Source organism: Hippoglossus hippoglossus, chromosome 1 (genome assembly GCF_009819705.1).
Source record: "Hippoglossus hippoglossus isolate fHipHip1 chromosome 1, fHipHip1.pri, whole genome shotgun sequence".
Classification (NCBI taxonomy): Eukaryota; Metazoa; Chordata; class Actinopteri; order Pleuronectiformes; family Pleuronectidae; genus Hippoglossus; species Hippoglossus hippoglossus.
The window spans coordinates 13123677-13137430 of NC_047151.1; the positions used below are offsets into that span (position 1 = coordinate 13123677).

Here is a 13754-nt window from a genome sequence, read left to right on the forward strand (position 1 = left end):
TGAAACGAATCACAGCTCAAACCTCCCTATTTTCTTGACATGATGTAAAAAATAAAACATTAGCAACATGATTTTTTTCTGCGTGGTTAATTTTGTTATTATTGTGCAAAAACGTTCTGGTTTTAAAGCCACTGGTCCACCGCGCAGTGAACGCTGGTGATTGTTCCCAAGTGTCCCTGAAGGCAGCATCCATGTGTGCTCCTTTGCTGTGGACACTCGCTAGTTCTAGCTAGTTCTCTGCTGCTGCGCACACAGACGTCGACAGGACAAAAAAAAAAAAAACATCACATCAAGGTAACGTTTTGACGCATTTGTGCTTTTCACAGCAAACCCACTACCCACATAGCGCTTAGTTGTTATCAGCGAGGAAACGGTTTGGATGCTTTGTCGCTGGAGTCAAAGTTGTGCCTTGGAAATTCGCTTTGGTAGCTAACAACGCTAGCCGCAACATCGTTAGCTTAATTTTAAAAAGCCAGTTTTTCATTTGAGTTGGTCAAGTAGCTCCAGCTGCTCACCAATGGTAAATAACTACCGTCTCCTTTTCACCGAAAATACCAAATGGAGCGGTGCGATGTTGGAAAGTAACGCGTGAGTCCCGATCAGCGGTTAGCCATTAGCTTGCTCACTAGCCGGTTTGAATGAAGGAGAATCCGGAGAAATCTATTGTCGATGAGTGCGCTGCCTCCGCCGGGTCCCCCACCGGCCCGCTGGGTATGAGTCAGCGCAGTTTAAATAGCTCAACGTCCTCATATTATGCCGTTTTATTAAAGATCATATTGATATAAGAATTAATTCATTTTGATGTGAACCACCGCCGCGGCCTTCTAGTATTTGCCGAGCGAACCGTGCAGCCAACAGGCAGACTCCGGTTTCTGCTCATTGTAGCATGAAGCTAGTGCCTAAACTTTGTTCTGCTCATTCTTTACACAGTGAATCACTAACACAGACCCTAAATGAACTGTTGTACAGTACTCCGTAAGTACTGGTGGAAGTGTGAACAATAACATGGCATTAAGAGATAACATAAGATAAATATGGCATCGGTAAGTAATACGTACCATGCAGTACGTAAGTGTAATGATAATAATACTTAACTTTAAGGAATATAAAAATTAGAAAACTATGAATGGAATCAAACGAATATATACAGTTTAAGAACAGGGACGATATGTGCAGTGTGAGAATAAATATACTGCAATCAATAAAGATTCATTCATAATATTCTTACATTTCAAGTACATTTAAATCAGCCTATTTTTTTGTGTGCAAATTCTGAGTATATTTATGAGATCCTCCCAATTTACATGTAACACAAACAGATGGCTGAGAACGACGTTGATAATGAACTTCTGGACTATGAGGAGGATGAGGAGCCGCAGGGAGCCCCTGAGAGTGGGACCCCAGCGAACAAGAAGGAGGTGAAGGGGTCCTACGTATCCATCCACAGCTCCGGCTTCAGAGACTTCCTCCTCAAACCAGAGCTGCTCCGTGCCATTGTTGACTGTGGTTTTGAGCATCCTTCAGAAGGTGAGTGTTGAGTTGTTAAAAAGGTCAAAACCATGGCTTGGATACAATCCTCATTTTAAACCAACAGTTTAACACTTTAAATTGAGAGTTGCTCCTCCACAGAAACAATATCATATTTAATACAAGTGTTTTTGACATTTTCACTCATTTACAATTGCCATTTGTTCTATTTACAGTCCAACATGAGTGTATTCCTCAAGCTATCCTTGGCATGGACATCCTGTGTCAGGCAAAGTCTGGTATGGGAAAGACAGCTGTGTTTGTACTTGCCACCCTGCAGCAGATCGAGCCTGTGGACGGTCAGGTGAGTTGTTTAAACAAGCTAATACATCCTCCATATTTTGTATACTTGTTTTTCAAGGTGGGATTCTGTTAAATACATTTTTAATTAGCTGTCAGATGTTTTGGGCTGTTCTCAGTCTTGAGACCTCTTCCGTTAAATAAGTTAAACAAATATGTTTGCAGTTTTCCTGCTCAAAAATTAGTATGTTTGAAAACAAAATGAGAGAGTGGGACTTGAGGACAAGTACGGCCCGGAAGTAAAACTAATGTTCTTATTCCCTGCACTCCAGGTGTCTGTCCTTGTCATGTGCCACACGCGAGAGTTGGCCTTCCAGATCAGCAAAGAGTACGAGCGCTTCTCCAAGTACATGCCCACTGTCAAGGTGTCGGTGTTCTTCGGCGGCATGGCCATCAAGAAGGACGAGGATGTCCTGAAGAAGAATTGCCCTCACATTGTCGTGGGAACTCCAGGACGTACCCTGGCCCTCATCCGCAACAAAACCCTCAGTGTGAAGAACATCAAACACTTTGTGCTCGACGAGTGTGATAAGATGCTGGAGCAGCTCGGTGAGTGAGAGGAACAAATATGTCTTACAGAAGATGGCTGAGAAACTTGATTCCAAATCGGCCTTTTGTTTGTATTTCATCTGCTTATTTGGTCAAAAGCTATCCTGGGGCATTTAATGTGAAAATGTTTTGTCTATGAAATCATCGCACAGTCATCTATTAGTACTTGTATATTGTAATATACAGTTATCAAATTAAACATTAACGAGTGAAATTGCTGCCTTAAATCTAGAGATAAAGAGCAAGTTTATAGTAGTTTCTATTTTTCAATAATAAATGTCTGCTATTTGTTTTTTGCCACAGACATGAGGCGTGACGTCCAGGAAATCTTCAGGCTGACACCCCATGAGAAGCAAGTAATGATGTTCAGTGCAACATTGAGCAAGGAGATCCGCCCCGTTTGCCGCAAGTTCATGCAGGATGTGAGTTATCATTGACCTTTGTCTCAAATTGAACTTGCTGCTGCTCAAAGCTGAGAAAATATACATTGAATTTCATAAGATGGGTTTGTTTTCTTAGTCTTTCTACTTTTATTCAATCTGATCGATCAAAGAGGTGTTAATAATTTCCAAGTAGCTCAGGTGTGCTGGAACATCTTTCAATTTGTATTCTTGCTCTGTTGCATAACTTTCCCTCCCCTTTAATGCACATATATACGTTACTACAAACATTAGTTCAGTGGTGGCATAAAAGTTAGAAGTGAGCTTTTCTTTTTTTTTATATACAGTATTACATCCATGTCATCTCATGGCTATTGCAGTTTAGTGTTTTGTATTGAAACCCCTCACAGCTTTGCCCACTTGTAGCTGTCAGTGTCATAAGTGGCCATATGAGAGGGGGAAAGTGATCCTCCTTAACAGATTTGACTCGGTCAGGACATTCACCCCTTCTGGCTCTGCTGCAAGGAGAACAAGTTCAGTGAGCCACCAGGCACAGTTCATCTAAAAACTTGGTGCAAGCTCATTATGGAGTTGTCATACGTAGAGCTCAGAAAAACATGAACCAGGGGGAACTTTAGAAAGACGTTTTCAGATTTCCTTTTAAGTTTTCCCCTCATGTAATCCTCCTTACTTTCTTCATGCATGCTTCAAGGCTTCCTCTGTATTACGACATTTCTGATGTGGTCTGTAGAGGTGGTTTGCGTGTGTTAATGTGTTTGCGAGAGAGACACTCAACATTTTGCTCCTGTTTTTGTTGTGTAGCCCATGGAAGTGTTTGTGGACGATGAGACCAAGCTGACACTGCATGGCTTACAGCAGTATTACTGCAAGTTGAAGGACAGTGAGAAGAACCGAAAGCTGTTTGACCTGCTCGATGTGCTCGAGTTCAACCAGGTACAGTTTGTAATCATTTCAGATGATGACTCAGAATGAGTCATGTACATATTAAAACATTTAAAATTTTTCTGAAAGAAATGCACTTTTCTTTATCTTTTTGGTTAAACCACCCTTTTAAACTTGTATCCCTTCTCCTGTAATTCCAGCCTATTTTGTTGTTTATGCCTTTCCCAGTAAAAAATGCAAGCGTCTTGTTTTGGCTCCTGCTAGGTGGTGATCTTTGTGAAGTCAGTTCATCGCTGTGTGGCTCTGTCTCAGCTGCTGGTGGAGCAGAACTTCCCGGCTATTGCCATCCACAGGGGCATGGCACAGGAGGAGAGGTAGATTTATATTTCTCTGCCATAATTGTCTTTTTGCTTAATCTGTATTCGACGGGCACTTTGCTGATTTCACTATCTTCAGAATGCCAAAATGTAGGGAAACAACATATCACTGTGCTGTAATTTGTCCCTGGTCAGCTAAAACTTTTTAATATTTAACTTTGCTTGACAACAACAGCACTGTAGTTAAGTTGGCCCACTGGGCAGTATCAACTATAAAGTTGAATTTACAAGCAGTTTTATGTGGAAGATTAGATTGTATTACAGGTTTGCAGTTAATGTTCTTAGTCACCTTCACTTGAACTGGAATAAAATCTTGCTTATTACTTTTCCTGTTGTTGCCCATTCCTCCCCCAGGTTATCCCGGTATCAGCAGTTTAAAGACTTCCAGCGGCGGATCTTGGTTGCAACCAACTTGTTTGGCCGAGGCATGGACATTGAGCGAGTCAACATCGTCTTCAACTACGACATGCCAGAAGATTCCGACACTTACCTTCACAGAGTCAGTCCAGCTATTATATCATTTTGTCATGTGTTTCAGAAATGTTAACATTTTCATGTCCAAAGCATCAAGACAATCCTGATTTGGTTATATATCACACTGTAAAAAGAACCAGCAACCTGTTTTCATTTGAAGGCTGTATTTAATGCTACACAATCAGAACATTGTGATCTGAACTATGGAGTTGGAATGAATTCCAAACTTTGTTTCCTTTCGTATGGAAACCTGTGGCATTTCCGTTTCCTTTCAGCTGAGCCTCTTGTAAGCTCAACCTTTTTTCTCTGCCCCTCAGGTGGCCCGTGCTGGAAGGTTTGGGACAAAAGGTCTGGCCGTCACTTTTGTGTCAGATGAGACAGACGCCAAGACCCTGAATGAGGTCCAAGACCGCTTTGAGGTCAATGTGGCAGAGCTACCAGAGGAGATTGATATTTCCTCTTACAGTAAGTTCTCTTGTCTTCTACAGCCGTCTTACACTTGACCTTTCAGTAAGCAAGTTGTTTATGAGCAACAGGTATACAGAACCCATTTTCTTTCTACATCATCTCACTACTCTTCAAGGCTTTTTGCTCGTGTCACTGGAGAGAAAATGTAGAGAAATAAAGCAGTGGTCTTGCAGCCAAACAATATCACACAAGCACATTGCTAGATATTTAAAAAAACTCTTAATGATGAATTTGCAGAACATATGATTTCTTGGCCTTATGTAATAATGCCTAATTCTTTCCTTTTTCTCTTTTCAGTTGAACAGTCCAGATGAGCCTGAAGTCGTTCCAATGAAGATTGTGTTTGAACCTTGGTATTGCTGTATTTTGATGGAGACAAAAAAGCTCAATGTTTAATTTTAAAGTCCCCCTCCCTCCATATTTGTTTGCAAGTTCATGAAGGTAAACCATTTCTTTTTATTTTATGTGTTTACGGGGTACTTGTTTTAGTGTTTTTTTCTTGTTCTACCATGGATATATTGTTTTGGTTAAAGAAATAAAGTTTTTATACCTCGTGTGATGTTGTTAGATTTAATTTGCACTTGTAAGTATGCCAGATGTTGCATTAAAGAAAAAGACACAAACACCATCATCAAACACAATCTGTGTCGTCACTTTTGGCTGTAGGTAATTCTTCTCATAAGCAGAGGGTGCTGTTGTCGCAGTTTTAAATACACAGTCACTGTTTCCCAAACACTTGACTGAAGTGACTGCCAGGTAGGATCATTTGAAACTGAACAAGTTGAGTTAAATAAAACCACATGAAACCTGAGTCCAGCAGCCATTTTTATCCGATGGATGGGCCAACAAAAACTTGTGACAGCTACACTGGTGTCTTAATGACCCTTATAAAACCTTCAAACAAAATAAAGTAATTTTCATGAGCTGCATTTAATGCACAAACAAGAAATCCAATGTCTAGGAAAAGTGTTGGCATTGTTCCAGTCCCAGCTGACATTTGTTTCAGTTCCAGATAATGTTTCTTATCTTTGATGAGTCAGTGTCACGAGGAAACAGCGTAATTTCTTGCTGTGTGTAAATAAAGTTCTAGATGGCTTAATATGCCAGCATGTCAAAAACAGCACAGTGGATGCAGTCTGTCTTAATGTTCATAATATGCTTAGTCCACCTTTTGCATTATACTCAAGAGTTTTCTACAGGAAAAACTGCAGAAGTTATTCTTTTGCTGCTTGTAACGAGCAACGCGTCTTGGGATATGAAGACATTACCATCTCAGTATTTGAGGTTATCGATGCAGGTGAAGGGATCCTTTTAACCCTGCTGTCAAACGTTATAGTTCAGTAAGTTTCAGTGCTAAACAAAGTGCGCTGTTGCTCTGGTAGTGTTTCACTTCTCAGGCTGATCTGAGGGTCTTAATAAAATATCCCCAACACCTGAACCAGCAATCGGTCCAGAGGGGAGGAAGTCGAGGGGCGCTTCAGGGCTCTAGTTTAGGTCCCTCGTCTGTTTCAACTGGAGTGGGTAAGTGTACAATCCACTCTGGTCACACACATTACATTAAAGGTTGCCTTCAGGCTTGTGAATTAAACCGGGGCGGCTCTTCCCGCCTGCAGTCTCTGTCGTCAGGTTGGAGCCTGTGGTCTTCACTCACTTGGAGCCAGATGAGAAAAATGACCCCTCGTCTTGAAGTGTCTTCCTTTATCAAGAAGGTCGACCTGATCACATTCAAATAAAACAAAAATCCTCCTCAGTACTAGTCTATGAACTTGTGTGTGTCTCCGTACATCCAGTGCTGTGGAGGAAGGGCCACTTCGTTGAGGTGGCTACAGTCATCGCTGCATTTACATGACTGGATGAACATGGCCGACCTCTGGAAACGCTCCCCATCCGGGCAGACAAAGGTCACAGGTACAGTGCGCGTGTGGCGTGGCGAGCAGCACCTTCCGTTCGTGCACGTACCACAGTAGTTGGGTCGGTACAGTCGGACACTCACACATTCTCCATAGGACAGCCGGACAGGCTCGGGGGCTTTCTGGGTTGGGGAGCACTTCTTCCCTTTCTGTGGTTGGATGATAAAAATCGAAGAGATGAGTGTCATAGTGCGGATTATATTGAGTGTGGTCCCTAACTGGATTCAGTAGAGAAATTGACCAAAACGAGTCATATGAATATTGTTATTTTGGAAAATCGAAAAGCTTTGCCTCTTATCTGCCCTGTCCTTTTACACAGAAGCAGATTTAAGCGGCTTTGCACTCAAACTCATTAGTTTCACATTGCGAGAACGAGACTTCATCTTGTTGTGCCAAAACGGGGATTGAGCGAGGGATTATTTTTACACTTAAGTGATTAATTTTAAGATTAAACCTGTATTTACCATTTTAGTGTCTTTCTCTGTTAAACACACGGACACCTGTCTGGCCACCAGAGCTTTTACTCAGCAGAGCAGGAAAAGAGCTGTCGGTGTGTGTCCAACATGGAGGATTAATATAGACACACCACTTCCCTGGACTCTGAGTACACAGATGGGGCCTAGCTATGGACAGTTGCTTGGCAGGAATGCCGGGGGTGGGGGACTATATTTAAAAAGGCGCCTGCCTGTCACCAAAACACAGCTGAGTAAATCAGCACTGCCCAGTTCCCACTGGATGTGGAGCTTCCAGAAAGTACCGCTACGATAATCTCTGTTCTTAAGCTTGGGATAAAGATGGTTTTAGCACTCAAAGCATATTTACTCAAGGACACAACATCTAATTTTTTTTCATTCTTTGTTGCGCAGATTAGATTTTTTTCAGCCTCAGCTCTTTTTTAGTTGAGAGAGGGAAACAAGGAGGCAGAGCAAAAATGAGCAGGTATAGTTTTTCTCCATAGTCAGTAGTGACTCAATAAAAGGTGAAATAATTCCACAGTGTTATCACAAGGCGTCCAGGTTTTACCGTCTGAGACAAGTTGTTGTGATAAGAAGTTATCTTTGCAGTAATGTGGATATTTGACCTTTGCTCTCCCTCTCCTTTCGTTTAGTCTACTTCACCTTGGCTGGGACGCTCAGGCCCTGGCACGGCCGTACGGTGCAGATCCTCGTCTCTCGCTCCAGCTTACACTCAGGGTTCTTGTTGGTGATTCGGGACGAGACGCCCATCCCGCAGCTGCGAGAGCACTGGGACCAGTCTGTGGTCTGCACTGGACAGTTCTTTTCCTTCAGATGGTTCCACACTGAGGAATGTGAAAAGGTGGCAGGCAGGGAGAAACAGAGAAACGATACACAACAGTTAGAACAGTGGTTCCCAACCTGGGGGTCAGAACACCATCAAGAGGGTCAATAGAACAGAGAACAGAAAAACTGTATTTCATAGTTTCTTGTAATTATTGTTGTATTAACTGCATCACAAAATCAAATATTATGGACAACAAAAACTCATACACAAAATAATCAGACTGCATTCTGGTTGAAAATATACTGAAGCCGTATAATTTCAGTGTCAGTGAAAATTTAGCACCCAACTACCCAAACTAACAGAACAAACTGTTATGATAAATTATAAAGCTTTTTCCTGTTCTCTCACCAGGCAGGTGTTTGTAGCCATGTTCACTCTGCCAACCGCTGGTCTTCACATCTGTGAGCTCGTTGGCCAGAGCCTGATCAGGTCTGGGCAGGTGGTGTTGTGGTGGAGGCACCTGTGATAAGAGATAAGACTATGAAGTTTGTTGGGGATTCATTTGTGCCGCGGCCACATCTGTCTTTTGTTTACTCTTCACAATGTTATCACCACATTGACCTGATTACCAAGGGTTACTTTCGGCGAAATAAAAACTTCACTCTGTAACAGCAAGAAGTATCTAACAGTGACAGTATCTCATCTATGTAAACAGTTGCAGTTTGGTCTATCAGAAAGAGGAGGATTTAAAAAAAATGAACACATTGTGTGGAAATAATGTGAGGTCCCAGTAAACTTAACCTTTTACCATCTAACCACTTTTTCCATGAGTCCAGGAAAGCATTTCCGCCAAATATGACGCAATTGCCTGAAGGTGTTCCTGAGTTATTGCGTTCACAAGGACAAAAATTCGATTTTTAAGGTCACAGTGAACTTGACCTTTAAACCTTAAGCACCAAAATCGAATCAGTTCATCCTTGAGTCCAAAGGGAACCTTTGAACCACATTTGAAGACTCAGCGTTCCTGAGCCATCATGTTCTTGAGAGATGGCTGGATGGTTGGTTAACCTGAAAACATTACGTCTCTAACCACAGCTGAGCTCATCTCATTTCCTTGCCCTCTGTTTCTACATGTTGAGCAGTGCATGAACTACTATTAGCTGCATCCCAAGCCCCTTAACACAGAATTTAACAATTGATCAACAGAAAAATAATATGGAAGACAAGGAGGTTTTGTTTTCATCTGCGTTTGTTCATTAGTGCGCAGGATTATATAAAAACTACTTGTTGGAAGGATGAGGCCTGGGTTGAGGAAGAACCCATTAAGTTTTGGTTTGGATCTTTGGTTTGGCACTGCGATGCATTTTTTGGGTTTTATATTTCTGTGGATTTCTTATAGAATAATTCATGATGAAAAAGAGCAGGCATGACCGCACTGTTGGGCATGGCAGAGGTATGGGCTCCATACTGAGTGCAATTCTAATTATGAATGCAAAGGTGTAATCAATTAATTACTGCCACTTGTTTGAGATTTTGTCAAAATGTGTCTTTCATCCTCACCTCCCTTGTTTTCTATCCAGAGGTTATAACAGTGGCAGCTGATGAATTGTGACTACATCAAACACACACCTGATGCTTAGGTGGCAGGCGCCAGGTGCCCTTGAGGCAGTCCACACTGAAGCAGCACTGCCCGGGAATCCTGACCAGCCGTGGGTAGGGGCAGGATGGTGAAGCCGGTGGCAGTTTGTTGTTGCAGAGAGGAGCGCAGCCAACGGCGCCATCGATGCAGGTACACTGGTGTTTACAGCCGGCACGGAAACCCTCGCCGTTCTGGTAGATCCTGCTGTTGTACTCGCATGACCGTCCCTCAGATTTAGCTGGAAATACACACATTATTACTCAGCTGACACCAAACATTCAATGACATGCAAATCAGTCGTGGTAAGATGTGCACAAACTGGCTGTTGTTTTGCACAAACCATAAAGCAACAAAGTTATTCTGGGCACAAACCACAGGTTAGGTATTTCAGAGATGCATCTCTTTGTACAGGACAGGACATGCTTTTAAGGGACCAATGATAAAGCCTCAGCCTGCATCAGGTATGTTTAGAAGAATTATCTTATTGCAACACCTTGAATTAACCCTGTTGGGCAAAGCTTCTCTTTGCCAAAACAAACACAACACACACAAAGTCAAACAGATGATGGCTAAGATGGAAAGGTCAGTGGAAATAAGGACAGGAAGTGTGAGACTCCTTGTCTCCTTAGCATGGAAGAACCAGCTATTCATAGTTTGTGGGGCAGCACTGGCATGGTACAGATGGGGGGGTGTATTTTTATCTCTGAAACCCCCTGACATAAGCCATAAAACATCTACTACGTGTAGCGTGACACCTTCCTTGATTCCCAAATTGTGATGCCTTTGACTTAATGGAAAGGAGGCTAAATTAATATCCCTATCCTTGACGTCTTTTCTACGTTACTAGACAAGTTTCATGGCCTTTTAACTTTTATATAAAGTATCACATTCACCGTATTCATTTTAAATATAGGACACCTCACACCAAATACAATATTTCTCCATACTAGGCACAAGTCAGCTATGATCTTAGTGAAATTCCTCCCCTGCCAACTTTACATTGTTCCTTCCTCCCTCACCTCGACAGATGCCCCAGTCCATGGCAACATCATTGCCGTAATTACACTCCAGCCCTTTGTGATGGTCACAAGGCCTTATGGGGCTGCAGTCCTGGTTGAGCTGTGCGGCACACACCTTGCAGCACCCACATCCATCTGGCACAGCGCTTACCCCGGGAGGGCACACCAGAGGCTCTGCAGGGCAGTCACACACTGCAGGGCAGCTAGCAGTCACCTGGAGGGATGAGGGGGTGGAGGAAGCAGAGGGGGAGGTCACGTCATCAGAGAAAGACCCACATGATTTAGTGTCAAGGTCATGTTATGTTTTCAACAAATATGGAGAGAAAAAGACTGCACATACATGCTCATCAAACACCTGTAGTTCTTTACCAAAATGTTGAAAGTCTTGCAACGCCAACACCCACTTGATTAAAGAAAAACCACACACAATAACTGGAGAGTTTAAATCCTCAGCAGGGGTGTTCAGTGCACCACTTTCAGCTTTTCTTCCAACATCAAAGTGTGTGGTGGAGCTCTGGCACATTTATCCTCCTCAGGGTTTTCTCATTTTGAATCCCTCCACAGACAAAGCAGTGCGGTGCAGTAAAAGTTAAGTTACTGCTGGCCACTCGTCCCTGAGTGTCTAGACAGCTGCAGGGTTTGTGACCAGTCGACTGCTGCCTCACGATTTGAGTCATCGCAGCGGCACTAGAGCCAACTTGTTCCACTCCGTAGGAATCAACATGTCACTGTGGCTGCGAAAGTAAGACATGAGTAGACACGCTTATTACCAGGAAGGACAGGCAACTTCAGAGGGACTGGGTTCATTGTTATTACAAAGCACAGATGAGGATAAAGGATACAACCCCACCCAAGACTTTTTATTTGTTTTAAGACTAAGCCTCTTTGAAAAACGAGTTAACACCAATAAGTCTAAGATCTAAGACTGAGATCTTCAGCAGTTCATATGATGAAGATGCCATTAAAAGTCGACACATGGCTGAAACCTTTGATATAAATACTTTTCATAAGGAGTTGTTTGTGCTGGAGGTCAAAGAATATTTTGAACATTCTTAACAATTTAAACATTTTGAACTTCAAAATAACAACATAACATGAAAATCTTACCTGTGTGATGACGGCTGTTGTCAGTACAGTCAGGTAGATCAGTGATGCCATAATTATCCTATGAAGATGTTCAGCAAAAATTATAAATAAATACAAAACCTTGAGATCAAACTACTGTCTTCTTAATGTCTGTCTCAGGTAGTTGTTCTCTGGCTATCTGTCTCTATTCGGACCTTGGTCCTTGTCCTTCTACCGGAATAAACTGTCTTAAACTCTTTATACCCACTGTGAGCCTTGGTGACACCACGCCCCCAGCCACACTTCTGACCAATCAGCGCGCAGGAAAACAGCCCAGGACCGTTTCCACGTGGGCGGGTCCCTATCACCAGGGTCGCTTTCTGATTGGTGGGCGTGTTTTTTTGGATGTGAATGCGGCCATTCATAAAAATCTGCAGGACCCGCTCTGTATTTATTTTATGGGTTAAAAATTAAAATGTAGCAGCCGCTTTCAAGTCACACTTAGGCACATTCCTGCTTTTGTGGCCTCCGCTCTCCAAACACTAAGTAAATATATTCAGCTGGGGTTAAGACCTCCACCTATGGGGGGGGGGGGGGGGGGGGGGGGGGGGGAGAAAGAAAGAAAGAAAGAAAGAAAGAAAGAGAAGGGGGAGGAAGTCCTTCTGTTTTTCCAGACTAATGTAGGTGCCAGGGCAGAAAATTAAAGTGGAGTGCATTAAGAAAATAGTAAGATAATAGCCGTTGTCAGAGACAGAGAGAACTTTGTCGGTTTCCATCACCGACTGAGAAAATGTGTTTTCCATACTTTTTATATGTAGATATTGATTGTTTTGCTCTCCATGAGCTTCATCTTGAATTCAGGTGGCCTGGCTCTTTCTGACTATTATTTCTAACCACATGGTGCTGACATGGGAATGATGAGGATACGATCACTTGGAAAGAACGGTCGGCGGAGTCGAGGGTGAAAGAAGGATTATTGTTTTAAGGGCAACTCACATGAGGGCTGGCCTCCTCCTCCTCCACCTCCACCTCCTCGCTGTCTTCCTCCTCAACCACAGGTTTATGGTTTTCAGCCACACCTGCCCCAACACAGAGAACTCCTTTGATGAAAGAAATGCGATATGCAGAGGGTTGGAAGTCAGGTTCCTGCTATGAATGTCCATACTTGCACATTTCTGGCTCGGACTTAAAAAGGCCAAACATCTAACATGGTTTCTCACATGGGCTGTGTTTATGTGAGCTGCTGGGAACTCTCTGTGCTGGTGAATAGTTAAACCTAATTCTCAGCCAGGAGGTAATGATCAACACCCCATATTCAGTTTCAGGCTTAAAAAAGGTAAACATGCATCACTGTTGGCTCTCAGCAAGTTGTGTCAGATAAATACTAGCTTTTTGATAGCTTGAGCAAAAGTACACAGTATTATGCACTTTGCCTGGTAAATAAACAAATATTTCTCAATATTTATGCCGTGTCCAGATTCACTTTTAACCCTATACGTACATTCTACCTCTTTCTACACTGTACGTTACTTTTGCTCAAATCATCTTTTTTTTGGTCTGAATGTTTTTATAATGTTCGTATTTAAAATGTATTTACCTTTCTGTTGATGTCTTTTGAGATGGCATACACTGTATTTAACTCCACCAAGGAGGTTATGTTTCAGTCAGTATCTGCTGTTATTAAACAGGATTACCCAGAAGAATACTGAGGAGTGGAGCATGATCCAAAGAAGAGCCCATTCAATTTTTTTGCTGATCCATGTTAGTGGGTCGATCCAGATTATTAATTTTTTTTCATTTTCTTTAACATTGTGAGATGTTTTTCATTTCTGTTGATTTCTTAAAGAATAAAGCAGGACTGATATTTATGAGTATGTGCATTTGGTTCAGATCCAAATAAA

At 42.4% G+C, this 13754-nt stretch overlaps 2 protein-coding genes across 3 annotated transcripts; one reads left to right on the forward strand and one right to left on the reverse strand.

The window, feature by feature from the left end:
- The first annotated feature begins 138 nt into the window (after positions 1-138).
- LOC117762350 (ATP-dependent RNA helicase DDX39A-like) lies at positions 139-5597 on the forward strand. 2 transcript variants are annotated; one of them, XM_034586911.1, is made up of 10 exons: positions 139-294; positions 1320-1527; positions 1704-1831; positions 2100-2376; positions 2680-2798; positions 3579-3710; positions 3924-4033; positions 4391-4535; positions 4828-4975; positions 5276-5597. In XM_034586911.1, the coding sequence occupies exons 2-10, from the start codon at positions 1320-1322 to the stop codon at positions 5290-5292; spliced, it is 1284 nt and encodes a 427-aa protein (XP_034442802.1). In that variant the 5' UTR covers positions 139-294; the 3' UTR covers positions 5293-5597. The 2 variants fall into 2 exon arrangements, with proteins under 2 accessions (XP_034442802.1, XP_034442800.1); XM_034586909.1 differs by lacking the exon at positions 139-294 and adding an exon at positions 396-520.
- A 301-nt stretch (positions 5598-5898) lies between these two features.
- LOC117762376 (CCN family member 1-like) lies at positions 5899-13031 on the reverse strand. The gene is made up of 7 exons (XM_034586912.1): positions 12850-13031; positions 11896-11953; positions 10789-11002; positions 9760-10007; positions 8539-8650; positions 8007-8188; positions 5899-7037 (listed from the first exon to the last, which is right to left on the reverse strand). Exons 1-7 carry the CDS (start codon positions 13014-13016, stop codon positions 6732-6734), a joined length of 1287 nt encoding a protein of 428 aa, XP_034442803.1. The 5' UTR covers positions 13017-13031; the 3' UTR covers positions 5899-6731.
- Positions 13032-13754: the final 723 nt, after the last annotated feature.

What these genes read in the sequence shown, in the direction of transcription:
- LOC117762350 (XM_034586909.1), top strand. An exon ending in TTTTGAGCATCCTTCAGAAG is followed by an intron (nt 1,528 to 1,703) that starts GTGAGTGTTGAG and finishes TTCTATTTACAG; the next exon opens with TCCAACATGAGTGTATTCCT. An exon ending in TAAGATGCTGGAGCAGCTCG is followed by an intron (nt 2,377 to 2,679) that starts GTGAGTGAGAGG and finishes TTTTTGCCACAG; the next exon opens with ACATGAGGCGTGACGTCCAG.
- LOC117762376 (XM_034586912.1), bottom strand. Translation starts at nt 13,016, where the DNA reads ATGGACATTCATAGCAGGAACCTGACTTCCAACCCTCTGCATATCGCA. An exon ending in GGACTGGGGCATCTGTCGAG is followed by an intron (nt 10,008 to 10,788) that starts GTGAGGGAGGAA and finishes GTGTATTTCCAG; the next exon opens with CTAAATCTGAGGGACGGTCA. An exon ending in GCCTGCCACCTAAGCATCAG is followed by an intron (nt 8,651 to 9,759) that starts GTGTGTGTTTGA and finishes CTCTTATCACAG; the next exon opens with GTGCCTCCACCACAACACCA.